Source organism: Styela clava, chromosome 9 (genome assembly GCF_964204865.1).
Source record: "Styela clava chromosome 9, kaStyClav1.hap1.2, whole genome shotgun sequence".
NCBI lineage: Eukaryota > Metazoa > Chordata > Ascidiacea > Stolidobranchia > Styelidae > Styela > Styela clava.
The window spans coordinates 4,526,466-4,550,514 of record NC_135258.1 but is presented as its reverse complement, the minus strand read 5'-3'; the positions used below and the strand labels follow the sequence as shown (position 1 = coordinate 4,550,514).

At 35.9% G+C, this 24,049-nt stretch overlaps 2 protein-coding genes across 2 annotated transcripts in view; one reads left to right on the top strand and one right to left on the bottom strand.

Moving 5' to 3' along the window:
* LOC120330624 (uncharacterized) overlaps nt 1–16,559 on the top strand; it is a 37,828-nt gene extending 21,269 nt beyond the window's left edge. Inside the window, exons 21-36 of the mRNA XM_078116500.1 lie at nt 374–551; nt 1,160–1,270; nt 1,477–1,574; nt 2,476–2,711; nt 3,548–3,681; nt 4,253–4,366; nt 4,846–5,118; nt 6,211–6,373; nt 6,989–7,075; nt 7,514–7,701; nt 8,858–8,942; nt 9,033–9,167; nt 10,101–10,283; nt 11,141–11,239; nt 12,054–12,181; nt 12,412–16,559. Coding sequence (XP_077972626.1) covers nt 374–551; nt 1,160–1,270; nt 1,477–1,574; nt 2,476–2,711; nt 3,548–3,681; nt 4,253–4,366; nt 4,846–5,118; nt 6,211–6,373; nt 6,989–7,075; nt 7,514–7,701; nt 8,858–8,942; nt 9,033–9,167; nt 10,101–10,283; nt 11,141–11,239; nt 12,054–12,181; nt 12,412–12,523 — 2,324 coding nt within the window. The 3' untranslated portion in view covers nt 12,524–16,559. The remainder of the gene's footprint in view (nt 1–373; nt 552–1,159; nt 1,271–1,476; nt 1,575–2,475; nt 2,712–3,547; nt 3,682–4,252; nt 4,367–4,845; nt 5,119–6,210; nt 6,374–6,988; nt 7,076–7,513; nt 7,702–8,857; nt 8,943–9,032; nt 9,168–10,100; nt 10,284–11,140; nt 11,240–12,053; nt 12,182–12,411) is intronic.
* A 459-nt stretch (nt 16,560–17,018) lies between these two features.
* On the bottom strand, nt 17,019–24,029 carry LOC120330679 (testis-expressed protein 47-like). Its single transcript, XM_039397566.2, has 5 exons — nt 23,850–24,029; nt 22,792–22,879; nt 21,423–21,610; nt 19,550–19,703; nt 17,019–18,099 (listed from the first exon to the last, which is right to left on the bottom strand). Exons 1-5 carry the CDS (start codon nt 23,969–23,971, stop codon nt 17,866–17,868), a joined length of 786 nt encoding a protein of 261 aa, XP_039253500.2. The 5' UTR covers nt 23,972–24,029; the 3' UTR covers nt 17,019–17,865.
* Between the last annotated feature and the right edge of the window lie 20 nt (nt 24,030–24,049).

The following is a 24,049-nucleotide window of genomic DNA, read 5'->3' as shown; positions in this document are numbered from 1 at the left end:
ACGCCACATGATTGAGTCATCTAATCGGCTTTTCTCTGCCCCCCAAAACAATGTGAACTTATCCTATTCTAGGATTTTCATGCTTCTATTTACTGAAGAACACAAGATTTTTGTTATTTGTGCGCCATTTTGTCCTCTGAATAATATAGCCATTTACTTAGAGTTTTTTATTTACCCTAATTCAGTCAAATATAAATGAAAAAAAATAAAATAAATACTGTCAAATACCATTTTTTTTACGAGCACTATGTACTGTTAGTTATAACATCCAAGCCTCTGTGGAAATCTCTAGGCTGAAGTAAGAAATAAACGAGCCTAGCAAGACACTAATCTCAAATCAAAAATATTTTTTATTCATATTTTTTGTTTACAGAAATTCTCAAATATTGGCAAACCAGAACAAAACAACACAATTCACCTCGGATGAAAGATGAAAGAACTCAACATAGATTGAACTCTGAGTTATTGTCTAATTGTTTTGAAAGATGGAGACTGAAATACAGGCAAATTGCTTTGTCCGATCAACACAGAAGAAAGACTTTATTAGGAGGGTAAGTTGGGTTCTTTTTTGATGAAGATTTTTTCAGATCAGGGTCACATGCACTCAAGAATATTTCTCAGAGCAAGTTATCCGCAGAGGTAAAGGAAACTTATATCGGAGCAAAGTTACAGGCACTGACTCGAAAGGAAGGAAACTCATGACCTCCTGATGACCTCCAAAGGTCGTATCGTTGCCTCCCAGTCATGTACCGAAAACATCTGTTTATTTGTTATGTATATATATGTATATATTGTTTTCTTGGTTTGACAAAATGAAATGAACTCTCTCATGTCTAAACAAAGTTACGGGAAACTCTTGAGTAAAGTTAGTTACTCACTCAGAAGTGAAGGAGACTCATCTTTGAGTAAAGTTACGGGCACCCACTCAAAGTAAAGGTGACTCATCTCTGAGCAAATATACGGGCACTCACTCAAAGGTGAAGGGAACTCATCTCCGAGTAAAGTTATGTGAGCTCACTCAGAAGTAGAGAAGACACATCATATTTTTACTTGAGATCTTTTCAATCATGCTTTTTCTCTTCTATCACTGCCACACGTTAGTCAATTATATATAATAGACTTAATTGGGAGCCCAACTCAATCATAAAATATATTCCAGGGTTTTAACTGCATGGAGCAGCTGGGCATCTGAAAGAGCTGAAGTTTCTATGAGAATATCTGATATGAGGTCTTACCATCTGAAAAGAAGAATTTTCATTGCGTGGAAAAAGTAAGTCATAATAGTCTTTTCCACAAAATAGCCTAATTTGTGAGTCATTGTTTGATCATAGTCTAACTTCTCTAGAAGAGTTTCTCACACAACTTATTGTTGTATTCATTTATATCACAAATATGATTTCTATTTCATTCAATGAGATTATATTATTTTTTTATTCAATAACTGTACTTACTAATGAATATTCCATATTACTCCAGACACACCTCCTTAATGAAACAAGTGGAATTGATTCGAAAGCGATCTCTTCGGAACTGGATTTCATCATTATTGGATAGATGGCACCAATATGCTACAGGTTTGCATTGTATTTCACTAATAATCAAAATTCTTGGCAATGAGGTTTGATGTTCTAAACCAGCGGTTACCAAACTTTTTGCTCACATGACGACATCAGTGCAAAAAACTCATGGCATACTCACACGAAATGAATGCTGTTTTTTAATTAAAACTCAACTTTATGATCGTTAATGTGTACTTTATGTCATTTGAAGTTTGTAAACATGTAGGCTTGAGGAATGAAGGCAAAAGGTTAACTCTTCTTCCTCATTTCTGCCCGATTTTCCTTTGAAATGCCATGAAAATCTCTCATTTTGCTATACTCTGTTTTGAACGTTTCGAAGTCTCTTGTATTAAAAGACTCTCTTAAGTTACTTCAGTCTTCTAACCTTGGTGTGTCATGGAGCCCGTGAAGAAATTGACTATTATTATGGAGCCCCATAATAAATTTATAAGAATAAAAAAAAAATAACACATTGTTATTAAAAGATTTATGTCCCCGGACAAACTAAAATCATTTCATTCAATGACCAGAATGTATTTGCGGCTTTGTATTTAAAAAATATTATTTTAATAAGTAAACGAATAGTTCGCGTAGCCCCTAGATTTCTCTTGTTGAGCTTTGGGGCTTCCTACAGAGCACTTCGAGAACCTATGCTCTAGGACGGACCTAGAGATGTAATTTTAGACATGACAAGAATTCCAATTCAGTATTTCATTTAATGTTTGCTTCGGACTCAATTACTAATTTAATTGCTGAATAGCTGAATCATTTGAAGTTGCCAAGCACATCATCCAGGGTGTGATGAATTGGGTAGCCTTCTGATTGTCACAAACATAGCAACTTTAGAGCAAAGCATGAAAATCCTCTAAAAGTCATTTCAGAGACTGATATTTGTTTACTTTTCTAATTTATACAGCAAAGCATCGCCACAATTCTGCACTTGATAAAATTTCAAGTCTAAGCCGGTCAAGAGCAGTCCAAACCTGTTTAGGCCGGTGGAGACTGGAATTTACTAAAAGAAAACTAGCTGATATGATGAACAGGAGATCTTTGATGACAAAAGCCATCCATGAGTGGCATGATGTCACAATAGCATGGGCAGCTGATAGACAAAGAATTGAAACCATGAGAAGAACTGTTGCAACTAATCAGGTAAAAGACTGGCGATTGGCGCATTTATGCTAAATGTTAGTAAGATTCAGATTCAGATAATTTATTTTTATCATGCAAGAATCAATGAAGACACAACACAAAAGTGCATAACGGAATTTTATGAAAAATTGAAATAAACACGTGGAAATAACGTCAGAGATTCATTGCAATCGATAAGGGGTCGCGAAGGACTGTAACAGTCAGCGAGTCAGCGACACCTGTTGGCTGATTAATTCAAAGGGAAAGGACCAAAATTTAATAATTCAAAAGTATCACGAAATGAAAATCACAAAAAAAAATTCACTGGAGTAAGAAATGACGCAGCAGCTCCCCTCGTGGGTTTACTGTGCGTTCACGAACCATGACAAAAAAAATGCTTATTAATATGAATAAGCATAAAAAGAATGCGACTCGTTGTCAATAGCAAACTCGAGCTGCAGTTTATGACTGGATAGGTTAAATACAGATTAAAAGAAGCAACTATTTTATTACTTCACACGATAAGTTATATATAGTAACACTTATATAGTAATACACTTGCCATCGCAACCCTGTGTGAGCCTGTAGGTTTATATCCTGTTGTGGCTAATTATGTTCAAGCGGATTGATAGACAGTAGGGTTCCCGTAATCGCTGGTTGGTTACAGCTTCCTCCACCATGAAGTCCATACATCTGAAACAAATACCTGGCTGACTAATTCCATGTATGAGATTGACTGGTAAACAGACGAGAGGCTGCAGTCTGCAATATGATAAGTCCATCTTATCAAATTTCCTCTCCCTCCGGGTAGATATTAAATATTATAATCTAACATCTCAAACATTTTTCATATTCAGAAACGTACTGCATTGACCAACTGGAGGAATGAGTTGGCATTGAAAGCAAAAGTTGATTCAGCAAGAGAACAAAGATATTCAAACCTACTGTGGAGATCATGGTGTCTATGGAGAGAAAGAGTAGCTTTGAAAAGGTAGTTGTTTTTTTCTTAATATAGTGCTTTATCAAGGGTTTCAAGATATAAAGGTGAATCTTCATATTTTTGGGAAAAAATCTTTCAGGCATAATACAAGAATTACAGGGTTTCATAAAGTCTTAAAATTTGGTAAAATTGCAAGGGGAATTCATCGGTACCATATGTTGTTTTGGCCCTCACATATGTATTAAGTGCATATATCTAAACAATTACTGTACTGATTAGGAAACAACACACCTGATTAATATATATTGAGAACTAACTTTACACCAAAATTGAAATTGTAAAGAGACTTTATGGGAACCCTGTAGTTGCTGTTTATTCTGGTATCGAAGCGTGGTTAGAGACTCAAAATCCTAAATTTTTAAATAAAAATATTCTAAATTTATCCCCAAATCAAGAATTTACTAAATCAAACATAACCAATTTCAAATGTGTTGGAATATTTAATTCGTTTGGGAACTCCCTGGCGCTACTTTGTTTTGGCGAGGCTGTGTGTGGTCAGCACAGGTTACACATTTTATTATATGGTGGTGTCGGAGATATTATTTCAATCTTTCATTCATAGAGCATCTCGTACGTACATGTTGTTTTTAAAAAGAAGAACATTCAATTCTTGGAAGAAGTTCCTGAAACAGAAGAGAAATTCTGATGAAAAAACAAGGACTGTTTTATTGAAATGGTATTTAATAGGTTTTCGTACCTACATGCTCTTTCTGTAATTTCCCTACACAGGTCTGATTCTTTGGGGATGATAATGCGCAGAGACTTTTTTGAGTTGCTCGCTATTGTAAGATGGTTATTGTAAGCACTAGTCTGCTACAGCTTCCTCCACTATCAAGTCTCGGAATAAACTGAGTGTTTGTTTTCTGGACTGAGGTTCGCTATTAGATTAATCCCTCTTTATCAAGTTTCCTCTCCCCAGAATAACGGCATTCTTGACTGGAATTTGTGAAAGTTGTGACCGATGTCTAGTAACAAGTACTGTTTTATGGGTCATTTGCCAAGTTTCTGTTTTCTCTGTAATAATCATATTCAATAATCCTATACTACCACTTGAAGTATGAACTCAAAAATTCTATATGAGGTCTGAACTTTTGCCAGTGTGAGCTTTTTCGTGTTCAATATTTTTTATTCAATGCAAACATTTTTTGTTTTTAGGCACGAAATGGTTGTGCGGAGTCAGAATCTGTTATGCATGGCTGATCAGTTTCAAATGAAATCCTGTAATTTCACGGTTGAATTCACATTCAATACATGGTTGATCGCACACAGCCAGAATAAGATTGCCAAGCTGCACTACAAGAACAAGATCTTGAGGAAGAGTTTTGCTGCAATTCTTTCTCGAACAAAACGTAAAAAATCACTCAAGAGAATGCAGATGAATTTTGTGAGGCAGAGAACAAAAGAAATGTTTGCTTTTTCATGGCACAAGTAGGTCTTAGTGACCCTAAATCCCAATTTTTCCTCAATGCCTTTGCGCTGGTGTATCTGTATGTGTAATGCAAAGAGGCTGTAGCAGGAATAAAAATGACCATACTATGCTATTCAAGTGTCTTGCTGCACACTAACACAAATTTATTTCTGTAACGTTTTGTCTGACCGAAATCTGACTCCCTCAGACAAGCAGTTTAAAACAGCGATAAATAAATGTGTTTAAAATTGAATTGTCTCATTAATTGTGACTTAACAATGAAAACACAATTATTTAAATTGAGCAAGCAGATTGCGATTTGAAATCACGATCGGTACTCAGCATGGAATAATTGTTTCGTGGTGTACTTTATCTCACAATCAAGAATAAAAATGACTAGGTTATGACATTCAAGAATCTTTCTGCCCACCAACACAAATGTATTTCAGTTATTATTACTTATCGATTTTAATCGGTAAGTATGATGATAGGTATTTGCTTGTTTATCTGTCTGTCTGTTTATCTGTTAGATGCACGCGATATCTCGCGAAAGTGAGATTGGATCTGCTGCAGATTTTGCGTGTGCTTTCATCATATCTCGGACCAGTAGCCTATTGATTTTGGGCGAATTATGTCGTATAATTAGCGAGTTAATAATTAATTAGTGATGGGACACAAGGTGTCACTATGGAGTAAGAGCGCTGTTTTGGGGGATCCTCTAACTTTCGATCGATAAGTCTTCGGTCTCTGACCGATATTCTCGTTTTATTCTCAATACATCCCCGCAACTGCACTTCTGATTACCCTGCTTGGATTCGCAGAATCTCATGCGGGGATAGTTATGTGCAAAAGATTGCTGGAATCTTCGCTGTCAGGGTGGTTCACATATCTGGTCAGTTACAGCTTACTCCACCATCAAGTCCACAAAGTATGAAAACAAATGATTGGCTAAGTAATCCCATACCCGACCTGGACTGGTAACCGAACGAGAGACTGTGGTTTGTCATATGATTAAGCCGTCTTATCAGCGCTCCTTTCCTCCGAAATAAATATGTAATATCCTACGATTTTAATCTCAATACATCCATTCTTTAATATTATATGATTCTCAGATGGAAGTACCGGCTTCAGTTAAGGCTACAGAATTCAAGTGCTATTGATAACCATAAGAGGGCAGTATCACATCGGTTATTAGTAAGATACTGGACTGCTTGGAAAGCAAGAAAAAATGAAAGAGATGCTATAGCGTTGTACCAGCAGTCTTCTTTAAGAAAAGTAAGCTTAAGAGAGTGTTCAGTATTAAATATTTTGCGGTGCTCCCGAAGTATGCGAACCAAGATGGCGGACATCGGAACGTAACATGGGTAACAGGTTAGGATTAGGCCATAATTTTTTTCCAATTTTCCTTATTTTAGTCCTATTATCAGTTCGAAGACTAGCCAAGAGCCTCCCGTAGTATTTATACCTAAAATTATGGCCTAACCTAGTACACATATTACATTCCGATGTCCGCCATCTTGGTTCGCATACTTCGGGAGCCCCTATTTTGCTGTTTCAAATATACTTTGAAAAACTGATTATTAATTCCAATGTGCTTTAAAACCCATAATCTTTTGGTATAAAATTCATAATATACGTTTGAACTTTTATACACACCTCCACACAAAAAATTTGAAAAATCAGCTAATTTTCGGTCAAATTCACAAAAGTTCCATATGACAGTGTTGTTCCCCCCTGTGCTCTGTGGCCCCCCGATTGGGAACTGGGAACAGCTGCTGTAAGACTTAAATTTTTTCGTTGAGATTCTTCTATATCAGAGATATATTTCCAGTTTCAAAGTAATTTAGGAATCTTGCTGCATGGTACTAACAGTGTTAATGTGCATTTCAGTGTTTCACGAAGTGGGAATTTGAACACACGAAAATGAAAAGAGCAGATCAGCTTGTTAAGCAACATCAAGACAGAAGATTAAGTCTGGTAAAATGGTTTATTTCATATAATGGAGGGCCAATGGCCACAACCACACTTAACTATTTCGAATATATTCTAAAAAAATATTTTCGAATCTGGAATTCTGAATACATTCTATAATGCCCCACATATATTTTATTTAATTTTTTTTTAAATACAGGAACATAGGAAATAGGCTTTAATAATATTATTATTGATTAAAAATTGATTATTTTTGTCTTTAACAAAAGAGACCTAATAAACATTTCTGTATTTATACCTATGAATTGTGGTGTAACTTGGCAAGCACAGGTAAAAAAAAATCAGGCGTCCAGTGAAATATTTTAAATCATTCAGTAAAATCAAATCTCTTATTCAAGTTATTTTGAATCTTTGATAAATGGTCTCTTGTGTCTCAACGCCACCTCTCCAAAATCGAAGTTAAATCAAGATTCTGCGATTCAGATTCTCACAACATGGTGGACTTGTAGTTCAACACTTAGGAATGAGAGAAGAGTTGTTTCTGATTTGGAGGAATCAAGAAATAAAATTATGACAATAACGACATTTATGGTCTGGCTGAAAAGTTATAAAAACAACAAAATCGCTTGTAAATTTGCGGAAAATAAAATGAAAAAGAAGGCGTTTAACAGGTAAAAAATTTCTAATGTTTGAGGCGAATTCTACTGTTTTTGGGGGGATGGATTGTGCCTCATATTTGGCAATATTTATGACTTTTTTACCTACTACAGCCGTGGAATAACTACCGGTACTCTTCCGTTTGCTATTCAATGAATTGCGGTTGACATGGTTACCCTGGCCTGTCATGTCTGTAGTCTTCTGGTATTAACCAGAGTGACGCTAGGATATCGGGTCGCTTAAATGTGTCTCAAAGTTCGGATTTTGCTAGTATTCTATGTTCGACTCAGAACTCAGAAGTTTTATTTCGTCGTGCATGAAATATTGTACACAATTAAACAAATATAATGATAATGCAAAAATCAATTGAATACTGAAGCATAAAATATTTCGCAATTGAGTAGGATCCACATCATCGTGTCAACGACACCGTGTTTATTTATTTACAAACAGATAACGTTAATAAAATATTAAAAATAAGAATTAGATGATATCATCATGACTTGTTGAATGAATTCAATTTAGGAAATATAAAGTAAATATGGTGCAAGTCAATCATGAAAGAGTTACTGGTTAAGTCAGTTCACTTTTTCCTCTGTATGATTTATGTTAGACTCACTCATAGGGTCCCTTCACAATGAAATGCATTTTTTTTCATTTTTCCTAATTATGTTTGTTCAATGTGTACTTTAGGCATGTGATAAAATAAACTACTGACTTGACTAATTTACCATTATTGTAATACAAGTGCAAGGAAGAGCTGGAATTTTACCGGTTCAGTATTGCCTAACCACATTGTTACAACCTGAGTGAGGTGATGGGATTTGAATTGTGGTTGTGATGCACATTAGACAAGTCAAGACAACGATATGAGATATTTAACCAACTATGCTAACATGGATAGATTCAACGTTTTTATCACTCTGCCATCGATTCTCAAAGTCGGCTATATCGCCCCGCCCCCTCCAGGATTGAGATTGTGAATTTTCAAAGGTTAAATTGGTTGAAATCGACGATTTTTTTTCTCCAGCATGATATGGGTATTCGGGCCTCTGACGTCGGTATTATCTTAGTAGATTATAATTCTTAAGACTCAACCAAATAAAAAAAGTTTGCGAACCACAAATCTAGTTCATCAATTATAATAGAATATAAATTATTCTTTTTCAGTCTTAAGATATGGAAAACAGAAAGCATCAGACTGAAGAAATGTTATAGCCAAGCAGTTCAGATAGTGGAGACATTGATGTTGAAGGTACGTATTCCTAAAGAATTACTATGGCAAGAGTATGCTAAAGGCTTAGCAAGATACCGGTCAACCATACCAATTATGCCTGTCATTTAGTTTTACTTCACTCAATGGAAATCAATGTTCCGCAAAGTCAGAATGCTCGAAGTTACTTGTGACCGCGTGATGGAGGTAAAGAGCAACAAAATGTTGAAATCATCTTGGAAGAAATGGTTCAAAGCTAAAGAAAATGTAGGTTTGGGTTGTTAACTTGATGTAAATCTGTAACTTGTAAATTATTCTAAAATTTGTCAAGTGGAAGAGGACGGAACAGAGTTCATTCAATTCTATTTAACCTTTACCGTGCGGTGGGCACGTATACGTACCAACGACAAAACTCGCTAGATCGCGGCGGGTACTTTAAGTTACCCATTGTTTCATTTAGCAATCGGTCGCAAACTGTTGGTCTAGTTTTTCCGGGTTTTAGTTTATTGATAAGAAGTCTGATTCAAGATTAACATAAGCGACATTATGCTATTGTTTGCCAACCACGAAGCGGTAACAGTTGGATTTAGCGAGTATTTCTATTTTTTATCACGGTTTGAGGTTTCTACTCCCAAGAAAAAAGAAGGCCTTTTTTCTATCCGGTTTTTTAAATAGGCTTTCCAACGAGCCGTCAGTGGGCAGCAGAGGATCATTAGTTTTTCGCTAGTCAATCGATTAGTTGTGGGGGTACAAATGCATAAAATCGGCGTAGCAAATACGATTATTTAATAAAAAATAAAAATCGCATGGAAAGGGCTAACCAGCGTTTCTCAACATTTATTCTCCAAAGATTTAGGATTTGCATTTTATCCCAGGGGAGAGGAAAACCGATGGTACGGTTTAATTATATGGGGAACCATGGACTCTTGTCCGGTTCATGTTGGAATTAGTTGGCGAGTCATTTGTTTGAGAGAAGCAGGACCAGCAGTTACATGAACCACTCCACGGTGGCGAGAAGTCTAGTAATCCTCTTGCACATAATTGTCTCTCGCAAGATTCTAGCCTGCGAATTCATGCAAAGTAATAAGAATTGCGATTGCAAGCGTATCCCTAACGCTTGGTTGCCCCTGCTTTATATAACTGTGTAAAGATTTGATGTAACAACCTCATTCAATCCTCTTTTATTAAATTGCCCTACAGAGAGATTTACAAAGAAGGCATGAACGAGATTTAGCTTTTGATGTGATTACAAAATGGAGAAGATATGCAGCAGACCGTGTAGAGAAACAACGAATCAGAGAAGAGAGAAACGTCATGGTTGGAAGATTCGAACAAAAGTGGATTTGGAAACGGTCCTTTTCCAAATGGAAAGGAAAATATCAGGTATTTTTTTATGTCTTAATCAAGGATGGCTGAAACCAAATATCCTGCTGAATACATTTTAAAATAATATTTCTCAATATCGAATATACCTTAATTCTCCATGTATAATACGCATTTTCAAGTTTACATTTCGCCTTGAGAATAAGGGGGTGCATATTATGCGTTGACATAGAAATTATCAAAAAATATTAATCTATATTTTATGCTCAACGGGCTAATAATCCTCATGTATATTAGTCATACATCTTTTAATTTCATTTCACAAAGTCTGTTAGAATCAGATCATGCTTGTTCCGGTAGAAGCATACCCAGTCCAACTAAAATTTAGCGTTAATAAGGGAGCAAGAGTCCAAAACAATTCACAAAAAGCTTATGTTGCACAAAAAAGAGATTCTTATTGGTATTGATCTTATGGCTTCATGGTATTATTGTGTTTATTATAATAATCGGCTCGGCGGTGTGGCGCATCGTGCTAAGCACTAGGAATACGCTCGCCACCGCATCTCGGATTACCCTTCGTGGGATTGCAGGTTCGAATCCCATGCAGGGATGATCATGTGCGAGAGGATTGCTGGACTCCTCGCCGCCGTAGGGTGGTTCACGTAACTTCGTGACGTCCTAACGGGCTTCCGAAAACAAATAACTGGCTAATTAATCCCATACCCAACCTGGACTGGTAACCGGACGAGAGGCCGTGTTTTGCCATATGGTTAGGCCGTCTTATCGCCTTTCCTCTCCCCCTGGATAAATATGTAAATCCTGATAAATCCTGATAAATATCAATAATTATTCGTTCCAAATACATGAAGATATAGCCTGCCAAGTTTGCTCTAAACTTCCCCATCTTTAATATTTAGGTGAACCAATTTTCAAGGAAGAAACGACAGAAACTCTTGGAAAGATGTTGGTATCTCTGGTCAAGTAAAACATCAATGATCATCTGTGCTGTGGAAATGGTAAGCTTTAATGGTTTTATAAATCCCCACTCTAAACAAGGCTCTGTAAAAGTAACCGTAAGGAATTACTTTAGTATAAAATCAGAATCTTAATGGCTACGAAATTGCCTACCCATTTTATTACACTCTAGACATTTTGGACCTGACATTTTAAAATCTTAGTTGCAAATATAGTTAAGCCCAATTTACACTCCACCTTCCAGAGGTGGTTTCATGGATTAGAACCTCCCCCGTTTGAAATGTGAAAAATGCATTTTTCTGTATCCTACATGACAATTTTTTGTACCTTGGAACGTTTCTTAGACCCTCAAGTTTCTTGAAAATACACACTTTTTGATCTCTTGTTGGACCCGCTGGCTAATATAGTCTAACTTGTCAATTAGATACCCCCACCTCTGAGAGAACCAAATTTTGATAAAAATAACTTTGGTCTGTCGAGAATGCTTTTCTAGTTTCTGTTCACAATTTTGACCCAGGTGGTCAATCAGACATCTTAAATTATTCTGGCTCCGAGGAGTTGGAACCATCTTTTGTAACTCCCGGGTTTCAAGAAGATTAGAAATAATTACAATAATGATTGAACCTTTCAATGGTCCATATTAGCGGTGGGCTACCTTTAATACAGGAGGGCCCGATACAAATAACTGGATGAAACCACGAGTAGCACTTTTATTTAACATTAGGCTTTTCTAGTTGTTGCAGGCACAAAACTAGATTCTTTTTGTGTATTGGCATTATCAGGGGTGATTGCTGCATGTGATTGTGTGCATGTTTCAGCATTCGATTAAGCATATTTGAAATATTCATTTTGTAGGACTATCACTGGACATTGAGAAAGTACTGGCATTGGTGGAGACTTGAGCATGTGACTAAAAAATCAACCAATGAGGCGACAGAACAAATGAACCATGACATGAAGAAGACAATATTTAAACTGTGGAGGTTAGTCAATGAGACTTTATTCTATTATGTCCAAAACTAACTTCCATGCACAGAGTTAAACAGCCTCCTGACAGCCTCAATCATGAGCCCGAATATATTGGCAAGTCTAATATTAAAAAAATGTTGAAATGAGTGGTAAAATTGAATTAATAATTTAGATACCCAATGCTCAAATTCAAAACACAAGCTAAATATTATATTCATGATACTTACCTCAATCTTTTTTCTAGAGCCTACACTTACAAGAAACTGACAGGTCATCGTTACTGTTCTGCTGAATCATTGAAACCTGAGGCATTGACACCCAGGAAACGAAGTAGAATCCCGGTATTGAAGAAATAAGGAATTTACAACAGTAAAACTATGGAAAAATTACAGATAGATATGGGGAAACTGCGACAAAATGTTCTATTTTGTTGTAGATTGTTCCATTCGTTTTGATGTTCACAGACATTCTGCGATGTGAAATACTTCCTCAATTATTTGAACCCAGGGCTATGAGGCTTCTATCCTTTTTTTTTTAATTTCTTTATATGGTTATATTAAATGCACGCTGTACCGCATAAATATTTGAAAGTTGTAAAACAAGTCTTCACATTATTATAATGGCAATGTTATTTAATAATACTGTACATTGGACATGATTATAAAACGAAATATCTCCGTTTTACTTTGCTGTTTGTCTTGCCTTATCATTGTATAATCACACTCATGGTCAGCAGTTATTGAACGCAAAGTGTACATACCTGTGTACACTGAAATAAAACTTTTTTATTTAATTTGCAGACATTTTTGGGGGCTCCCGAAGTATGCGAACCAAGATGGCGGACATCGGAATGTAATATGTGTACTAGGTTAGGGTTAGGCGATAATTTTAGGTATAAATACTACGGGAGGCTCTTGGCTAGTCTTCGAAATGATAATAGGACTAAAATAAGGAAAATTGGAAAAAATTATCGCCTAACCCTAACCTGTTACCCATGTTACGTTCCGATGTCCGCCATCTTGGTTCGCATACTTCGGGAGCACCCATTTTTGGGTCTAGTATAGTTTAATACCACAAGTACTTCCAGTGGGCTTGTCATAACCATATTTACTTAGATTATGTAATCTTCCTGACTACGTCATCTAAAAATTACGTCACTTCGACGTCACAACAATGTCATATATCTTGCCAAAGTATCGCTACAATCGCTCGAAATGGCATCTGTGCCGGCGATAACAAACTCACTAATGCCTGCGATCTCATTCATATTGGGATCGTTACGACAAGAAAATGTGAGAAATAGCTTGCTCGATTTCGTGTGATCGCCTGCACGTTTTGGACGTCCGTCCATATATTTTGCGATTGTAATATTGGATGACATAGTCAGGTGGAGGTTAGGAATGACATATGCAAAAATCGTTATGCCGCACCCAACAGAAGTTATTGTGGTACTAAACTACACAAGACCCCACTTTTTGGCTTTAAAACTTTATAAATTAATATTGCATTCTTCTGATGGATGATCCTACAAAGGGATTTTTAAAAATCATATCAGCTTCTCAGGAGCTTGCCTCCATTTTTTATTTAAGAAAGTTGTACAAATTGTATGAAGTAACGCTCTTAACTCTTCATGGATTGCTTTTGTATTTCCTCGACTTTGAGATTCGGCTATGAAAATCAAAAAGATTATATCAGCTGCTCACAAGCTTGCCTGCTAATTATCAGAAATTTTTTCCGCATTTCAATTATCAATTACTTTTTACCTGACCTACTCTAGTGACTGATAAAAGGCTATAGTTTCACACACACCCATCTTATTAACTCAACCAACAGGGTAATGATTCAAAAATGCAACCAGTTCCCAATACTTGTCCATGTTAGTTTATTTTTATCCTTCTACTTCTCACTTAAGTATTTATTTCTTTGTATGATTCATTTTTGTGACCAGTTAGATGCCATAAACATCATTTTGGATTTGCTATCCTATGAGGTAAATCCAACATGTTCAAATACTTGCCTGTAAAGATTACTTGATTGTTTTTCATATCTTGGGAGTTTCAATGCACCAACAATAGGTGTGCTTATGTGAATACATCTTGCATTGATTCACTGTACTCCAGGGGTAGGCGATTACTTTTCTGAGTGGGCCAGTTACAGATAATGGACTCTGTTACTGGGCCGGATGTTCAAATATCTTTAATAAAAACAGTTTATTTACAAAAGATAGACTAACGTTTACATAATAACAAGAACAACACAATGTAACAATCTGCGTCATTGTGTCGGAAATTTATATTCATAAAAACTATAGTCGTCATTTCAGTAGGCACAAGTGAGCCAGACCCGGCCCACGGTCCCTCATCTGCCCACCCCTGCTGTACCTAGTATCAATGATTTTATGTGCGGCATATCGACATATTATTTCAGAAATTGAATATGTAAAAACTATAAGTAGCACCTGCAATATTTCCTTCCAGAAGAAATTTGAAAATTCTTTTTACCCATGACTGCTTAAGTATTTGCCTGCTGAACTATAACTCCTCAGCATATACATCATGCTTGGCCCTATGAAAAATTGCCTCTCATCATATTTTAAAAATAGAATGGAACTATTGATAACTGTTTCAACACCCTTTTCCAAGATAAATCCTTCCTATCCATGGCTGCTAAAGTACTTGCCTGCTGAACTTCAAACTTTTATAGCGTATACAACATGCTTGTCCTGTTGACAAAATGGGTCTCATCGTATTTTAAGATTAATGACCTATTGAACTGCTTCAACGCTTTTTTTTCGGGATAAATATGGTAATCCTTCCTACCCATGGCTGCTCAAGTACTTGCCTGCTGATCTTCAACTTCTCAGCAATTACATCATGCTTGCCATGTTGCATTGACAAAATGGTTCCATGACTAATTTTATATTACATTGAAATTAATTGATTCCAAATTGTTCCAATTTTGAGGTTTATGTTCTAGTACCTAATTACACGTTTTTATACTTTCATGTTTTCCTTACAAAATGTCTTTTTATGTGACGTTTGTAGTTAAGTTTCACATAACCCTACGCATTCTTCTTGCAGCTTTGAACATTTGAATGATTAATACTTTTCATTTTTACTCCGTTTGATAACATTTTTAAGAAACTCTATTTTGCTGTTTTCGTCATACTTGATCAACACACTAATTGGTTATATTTTATTTTTCGTTATATTTTAGTACAAAATGTCTTTTTCATATGTCGTTTATGGCTGAGTTCAACGCAACCCTTTTATACCACTCTTGGCAGATTTTAAACATTTAATAAATGACTAAATTTTATAGTATATCTGTTCAAACCATTCGATAAAGGTTTTGAATACTTTTTTGCTCCTAATTCCAGATTTTAATTTGGCTTAAATGCCCAGGAAACTTTCGCATAACGAAAAGGATAAAAAGAATTGCCTCAAGTCATTTTTGTTGTCTAAGGGCTTGCTGCATACTTACAATAATTACTTCAAATAATTGTGCTTATTTTCAGAGGGTTAACAACACAAACACATAGAGCTCAGTTGGTCTCACAGAGCCCCAAAATGCATATTTTTTCCTATATTTCATGATCCATTTGTACATATATACATACTTTGATTTTATTTTTTCTAGAATTGTTTCAATAACTAATTAATTAGTCTTCACATAATTTAACTCTTTAACGTTCCTTTTAACCCTCTTTCGTACTATTTTCTTCAATTTTGTAACTTTGTACAAATTTTTACCATTTCAGCATCTTTTTTAGTTCATGCACAAAGAAGCCATAATTTTTCATGTCTTGCTAAAAACTGGAGGAAATTAAAACTTTTTTTTAAAGTTTTGTAGTTTTGTAACCTCTTTTAATAGGACCCAGTAAAATTTAAGACTTTATATTTTGTGTTGAGTATTGTATTACACTAAGTTGTCTGAGTGAGGTAGTCCGTTTTTGACTTCAAGCTGTCAAAAATCAATTCCAAAAAATGTGTTATATCATTTATGTTGAGTAAGTAATTGAGTAAGAATTAAATCATGAAGCGGTATTTTATTTCATTTCGAGAAATCACACTTCAAACTTATGGGATAATAAAATATTGATTTTGGGTAATTTGCAATTTTGTGAGCTTTTATCAATTCTGGTTGTAGTTCAGTTAAAAAATTGACTCCAAGTTGTTATTTATGCGATGTATGTGATGTGACGTATAAAATTTTGAAATTTTTTTTCATGCTCGACAGTTTTTCAAGCATGAAATTCAGGCTTCAGAATCTCTACTCTCCTTGGCCTTTGACACAAACTTTTAATATTCTGATATCAGTAACAATAGTTCACTCAATTCAAGCCCTGAACACTTTCATTCATGCATACAATTCCCCAGTTTTTAGCAAGGTCTATTTTTTTGCTATGTGCGATCTTCCACTCACAAAGAAGCATAAGTACATACATAACATGCATTAATTTTAATATTTCTGTTTTAATAAATTTGTGTGTCTTGCTAGAAATTGTGTTTCTCATCTAGCTTAAAGGTGTATCAATTAAAAAAAGGTACACATGTGGATCGTAGGCCTAAATTGTTATGATGGGGCTCCCGAAGTATGCGAAACAAGATGGCGGACATCGGAACTAGGTTAGGCCATAATTTTAGGTATAAATACTACGGGAGGCTCTTGGCTAGTCTTCGAACTGATAATAGGACTGAAATAAGGAAAATTGGAAAAAAATTATGGCCTACCCTAACCTGTTACCCATGTCCGATGTCCGCCATCTTGGTTCGCATACTTCAGGAGCACCGTTATGAAACCTCCTTAACAATAAGAAAGAGAGTTGTTACGGCGATCCTTGCTATTAAAGTCTCGTTTGTTAGACACAGTAATTTATATACAAAAGCGGGTTCGCGGCTAAAGAGTGTGGGAAACCTAGGCCAGTATTATTTGTGCATACACATGTCCTCCAAACAAAAAAGTTCCAGCAAAGTTAAAAAAAAAACAGTTCAAAATAGAAAGAACAGTGGCTGCTATCCACAAAGGCGTTTTGAGGGGCGTGAAGCTAAACATTTCTTGATTGTTTAGAGATTGTGTTTCCATCCACGTACGTATTTGCTACATGTTTTTTAAATGAAACTTATTTTCGCCAGACTATATTTATTTGTAGCTTATTTTTGAGGTAGGCGCGAGACTTTAAAAAGGGGGCGTGGTTTAAAAAGTTTGAGAACCACTGAGATAGAAGAACATTGAATCCCTAAAATTTTAGAAAAGTGTGTAATCACATATGCTACAAACACATTTTAATTAAAAGCTTAAAAAAGACATTTTGAATGCTGCATTTTTATATTGGAAGAATAAAATAGAATTTCGGGAAGCATCAAGAATTTATGAAAAGTTTGAAAAAAAATTCTGTATAAATGCTGGAAAGGTGAAATGAGTATTTCAAAAAAATACGAAAAAAAAACTTGAATGCTGCAATTTATATTGAAGAAACAAAGTAGAGTGAATCCGGTTGGTGACATCAGAAGGATTTTAGAAAACTGTTCAAAAATATTTTAGCAAAAAGTCACAAAGGCAATTTTTTAAATTGGAACGTAACAAACTCATTATAAATTCTGCAAAAGTCGTCTACAATTAATCCTTAGACAATCAGTATTTTAGAAAAACACAAGAAACATGAATGCTGCGACAGTTTTTAATCAAAATGAATGCTTCAAGTTTGCGCAGTTAAAATCGCAGTGTCCGTAAGTAATTGTTTGAACGCGATTGATTCCTGTATTGGCCAGACAAGTTCGCCATCTAGTGTTATATCAACAGGCTGGTCGTATCTACGGATGAATTGACTGGGTGTATCCAGTTCCGACTGGTTGAGAAGGAATCCAATCAAGTCTTGTGGAATCAGAAGGTCTGGTACTGTTTCGTGAAGATTTTCTTTTGAAGTTTTCAGCTGGAATACATATTAAATTGTCAGATTTTCCAAAGTAAAACGTAAAACGGTTTGGCATGACAAAGTCATTTACTAAATTCTTCTGTTTTTTTGTTCCGACCTGAATTGTTTCATCATATTGGTAAGAGACTAAAATTCTGCCTCAAACATGTAGGTCGTTTCAAGAGCCCTTAAATTTTAATTGCGATTTCTGACAGCAATAGATATTTGATTGAAATCAATAAATAAAGATCGCTCAGACTCTTTGGACGCGAGTTTGGAAAACCCTGTTATACAACGTTTCAAGTCCACTCTGAATAAAGCTCTACGAGCAACCACCGCTCAGAAGATACTACCGTATATATTGTAAGATTCGGAATCTTTTCTGTTCGGCAATGCCTAGCCCATTCAACAAGCGGGCTATGACCCACTGTCGGGCCACAGGACCATTCTCAGATGGGCCATAAACTTATTTATCAAAAATTGCTGTAGTTATTGATGAAAAGGTATAATTTGATTGAAATAGCAATGATGGATGATTCTTAATTTTGAGTAAAAAAGCGGAAGGGGCAATTTTTTTGCGGAAGCGGAAGGGGCAAAGTTGATAGGCCACAGAATTTTTGTGAAACGAAAGTGGGCCGCACGAGAAAAAAGGTTGAGAACCAATGGCCCAGTCCCGGGGTGCTCAAACTGAGCGTCGCGAAATTTTTCTTTTTTTGTTGGTTTCGACTCGGGTGTGTAGAAAAAGTCAAAATTTTTGTTATTCAAGTTTGAATCATACTTGAGAACTAGAATTGAATATATTAATTTTCAAAACGATCGACCTTAAATATATGTGACCTCACAAACGCCACGTATCATCCAATACTGTTCTAATTATGACATCACACAGGCTGGATCAGATCGAGCCATGCATGTCGTTCATTTCTAATTTCATGAACATGGGCACATCAAGCGTTGTTGAGCAACGTTCAGCACTTCGTCTGCGCATTGACCTAAACAGATATTGAATAATTACACCACGGCAGTTCTCTTCAGGCATAATTTTAATAAAACTCATTGTAAAAGAGGTCTCTTATTGAAAGGTATCCAGACGTTTTTTCACGGGGAGTCGCAGCTTGGCCATATTTTTTGGAGGGCGTCGCAATACCAAGAAGTTTGAGAATCACTGGCCTAGCCAATTTATTACACCCTGGGCCTGGGGTGTTGAGATCAAAAAACTTGATTCCCTTTTTTTTCTGTGGAAAATTCTGACTAATTTCTGAAAGTTAAAAAACACATACTATGACTCAATCGAAAATATGCCAAACTTCCGACAGCCTGAATAATTCAGCGGTAAACATAAATTTCAGTGATGGGTGAGAGCCAAAGTAACCAAATATAAACCTTAATTCGAAGGACCAATGTTTGATAGAGTGTGCACAATTGGCACATGTTTTAGATATCCTGCCAGCTTTACGACTATACTTACATTGAACTTTGGTGATTTCAAAATAAAGACTCCGAATTTGAGTAAGGTGGTGACACATTCAACAGCGAGAGATTCCACACTTTGTTTGCCTTGTTCGTACCCCTCGCCACTTGCTGTGATATTGAGCACACGATACGTCCATTGCTGATATAGTCTGAGGAAAATTGAAAATATGAGTCAGTTGTAAGTTGGGCTTGGCATTTTCGAATACCTGATGATTTCAGAATCTTCAATGGCTTCAATAAAGAACGGACGAAAAAAAACAAGATAGCGGCGATTTCCGCCTAAAAAAGCCCAGTACCAGTGGTAAGGCTCATCTCAGTCTCTCGTCGGAATATCACTTCAGGACAGCTATGAGAAAGCCAGGTATTTGTCTCAGATGTATGAACTTAATGGTGAAGGAAGCTGTATTGTACAACAGCAAAAAAGCTTAGCGATCCTCCATTGCATTACAATATTTTAATACAGTATGAATGAAATGCTTATCTGATATAGCCAGTCTAAGAATTTGGAACAGACTCACATAAAGAAAAAAAAAGCTCATTTCATATGTAGGCCCATACTGAATCATGAGTATCTTAATATTAGTTGATTTATCCTTCCCTCTATGTTAAAACCATATGATGGATTAGAAATTCCCACACCTAACATGAACTGGTAAATGAACAAGAGAACTCTTCTTAGCCTTGACAAACATTTTCTGATTAATTTGAGATGAAATTTTGACTAGAACCCCAGTTTCACGAAATTTTGACAGAAATAACCGAATAATTATTTTTCCAAATCAAGGTCTTCAATTCTCAACTTCCTTTTTATATTTATTTCAACTATCTTTATATTCAATATCATTTACTAATTTATCATTTCATTCACCTATATTCACACGGTGCCGGTAAAATATCCTATATCACATTTTCTTTTTTGTGATAAAACAATAAGACCACATAGGTCACAATGGAGCCATAAAAACAAAGGTTCGCTACATACAACAACGCAACCAGGATTTTGATACAAGTGTTGCATTGTATTGAATGTGTACAAAACAATGGAATATATCATGTTGGAGGGCTGATTGACCTCCCTATATTAGGTGTGTATTGTACTGTAACATTTCAAAGTTATATAAATATAAGAATTTATATTGTCTGCATATCTACTTTTTTATATCCTGCTTAATCTTGCTATGAACGAAGGATATTTATGTGAAACTCACAGCATATTGACGAAACCTATGAAATTTACTGAAATTGACAGAAACTTACTGACGCTGACCACCTGTACTGAGTGAGTGTTAAATAAAAGAATAGGTACTCCCGTAGTATTTGCAACAAGATGGCGGACCCCGGATCGTAGTATATGTATCAGGTTAAGGTTAGGCCATTATTTCAGATACAAATACACTACGGAAGTCACTTGGCTTGTCCCCAATCTCGTAATAGAACTAAAATAAGGAAAATTGGAATAAAATTATGGCCTAACCCTAACCTGGTACACATACTACGTTCCGGCACATACTACGGGAGCGCCAAAGAATACATATATATATACAATAGTAAATAAAAATGCATTGTATTTGTCACTTGTCATTTAAACAAAGCATTAAATAAGCGGCCAATGAGATGCGCGAGTACTATTTCCAGAAGGACTAAACAATTCTGGATCGACATTATTTGCCCAATGTGCCGTACAACCCTAGGTGGGGTAGTAGTCTGTGGTCTGATCCAAATATTTTCAATCTGCATTTCCTACGTGATGATTGCAACGCTTTAATCACTAAGCCCATGGGAAGGAATTCCTCTCAAGGAAGGACTTTTGTCATTCTTATGGAAAAAATTTTATTTAGCAAATTATGAACATATTATTATTTGCTCACCTTGTCGGTACATCATGGCTTATTAGAAGGATTTTCGGGTCAACAAGAAGAGCGTTCCCCTTCGAAGACATTTTTTGAAGGTCTCTGATGACACCGTGGACCATTTCTATGGATGACTCGATCAGATGAACAACATAACTTGGATAAACAAGTAGAATTCCAGTGGCATCTTCACCTTGGTGCTGGTGCTGTAGGAACAATTATTTGATATTAGATAAGAAATATATACCTTAATCGTCCTGTTATGATAAATAGGGTGTCCATAAAGTCTTAAAAATTTTCACAGAATTGTAAAGGGAATTTATCAATACCAAATATTGTTTTGGCCCTCACAGATGTATTAAATAAAGTGAATATATAACAAACCTGGTTAAGATATATTGAAAACTGACTTTATAACAAAATTGGAATTGTGAAGGGACTTTATGGACACCCGTTAGCGAGGTCCTCAACCATGGGCAATTTACTCTTAAGGATAACCTGCAAACAGGGTAAATTTTGCAAGCAAATAGGTGTATGACCGAATGTGCCTGTTGAGCACACGGCAGATAGAAGCGTTATTGTTTCCTTAATCCGACAGTTCACGTTTAAAAAGGTACTCAAATGGTTGAAAATGCAAATTGATTTTGACTCTAGTCTAGTTGCTGCGTTAAATCTGCCTTCATTACTGAAAGTGTAAGCAATAACCGAATTCTATTGTCTCTCCCGAGGTGCTCTGGTTGCCTCTAATATTTTAATTCTTTGTTTATATGGAAAACTAATTTTTTGTGTGGCCCAGCTGCTGTATATTGCTGCGCTGCACTAAATTGCCGTTTTGCCTGGTGGAAGGTAAGCGATAGCTTCATTCTCTTCTATTGCCTTTCCTCCAGCACACTGGTTGTCGCTTATTCCTTATAGATTTTAATCAGTAAGTATGTTGATAGATATTTGTCCGTTTGTCTGTTAGATGCACGCGATATCTCACGAAAGCGAGATTAAATCTGCTCCAGATTTCGCATGTGCATTCATCATATCTCGAACCAGAAGCCTATTGATTTTGGATGAGTTATGTCGTATAATTAGCGAGTTATTTATTAATTAGTGATGGGACACAAGGTGTCACTATGAAGTAAGAGCGCTGTTTTAGGGGATCCCTAACTTTCGATCTATGAGTCTTCGGTCTCTGACCGATATTCTCGTTTTTTGATTCGTTGTGTACATGAAAGAACGAATTTTTTGTGTGGCCCAGCTGTATGTCAGAAGTTAGTTATATGGCCCACCGACGAGAAATGTTGCACACCCCTGGCATAGAGGTTTGGTTAAGCAATCTTTCGGCTTTCCCATCTACAAAATTAAACATTGGACTTCTATACATATATGTTTTACTTACTTTTAAGTTGTTGAACAGATTTTCATAATAAACTTCCAATTCTTGTTTGTCAGCTAGTTCAGGTGCTAATCTCGCAATGTAGACAAATCTGAAACAAAGGGAAAAATAATAGGATAATATTTTGGTTTTACTCTGAGAGAGGAAAGGTAGAGGGTGATACTGTGATAAGAGAGTGTAATCATATAGTGGATCACATCTTTCAATCTGACTATGAAAGTAGCTAACCGATAAATTTTTTAAGAGACGTGTTTATTCTGAACAATTCTCTAGTCAAGCACATACTGATAAGTGAAGAGATACTATCTTTGGAAGGGCAGAAATCGTTCTCTGTTTGTATGACCTACGGGGTGAGGTGGTGAGAGTGTGGATGAACTATGATGCAAACTGAGTGCGCTAAAGACTAAGTTTATAACGAGAATATCGGTCAGAGACTGAAGACATACCGATCGAAAGTCAGGGGATCCCCCAAAACAGAAAGTGCGGTTTCGATTCATTTGCTCATCACTAAATAATTAATAATTTGCTAATTATACGACATAATTCATTCAAAATCAATAGGCTTCTGGTCCGAGATATGATAAATGCACATGCATAATTTGGAGGAGATTCAACATCGCTTTCGTGAGATATCGCGTAACATACGCGAAAGTGTCTAACAGACAAATACCTATCAACATACTCACCGATCCTAAGATCGATAAGTAATGAGTCCACAAATAATAACATTTCATATTTATCCCAGGAGAGAATACTGTTAAAAAAGTGTAATTCTAAATGGGCGATGTATTTTAGTCGGTCAGATCAAGCAGCTGATTTATACTTTTAAGTCTTAATATTCAGAATCCATGGAGAGCCGTCCACATTATCGTCGGTAGGCTACTATCCACCATCCAGGTCATTGCAGCTGGTTCAATAAAATAGTTGATCATATGATCAAAATGATTCACCATGGGGCTGCTAATCTGTCCTGTTGGCTTTCCTCTCCTCAAGATAAAAATTAAAAACCACAATAACTATTATGCATAATAACACATAAGAATTACAGTAAAATGCAATACCTGTGCAGCAAAGCTTTCTTATTCAAAGCTCTTTGTTTTTCTTCCAACAAATTTAAGAAAGAAGTTCTTGATTCATAAACCGTTGAGTCAGGTTCATTCTCTTGCAAAGAGGCGGCAGCCATATTTAGTCCAAAAATTACCAATTTCTACAAAAATGTGAATGATACACAACACAATATATAGAATGAATATAATTGCAC

What these genes read in the sequence shown, in the direction of transcription:
- LOC120330679 (XM_039397566.2), bottom strand. Translation starts at nt 23,971, where the DNA reads ATGGCTGCCGCCTCTTTGCAAGAGAATGAACCTGACTCAACGGTTTAT. An exon ending in AAGAAAGCTTTGCTGCACAG is followed by an intron (nt 22,880 to 23,849) that starts GTATTGCATTTT and finishes CCTTTGTTTCAG; the next exon opens with ATTTGTCTACATTGCGAGAT. An exon ending in ATCTGTTCAACAACTTAAAA is followed by an intron (nt 21,611 to 22,791) that starts GTAAGTAAAACA and finishes TTGTTCCTACAG; the next exon opens with CACCAGCACCAAGGTGAAGA.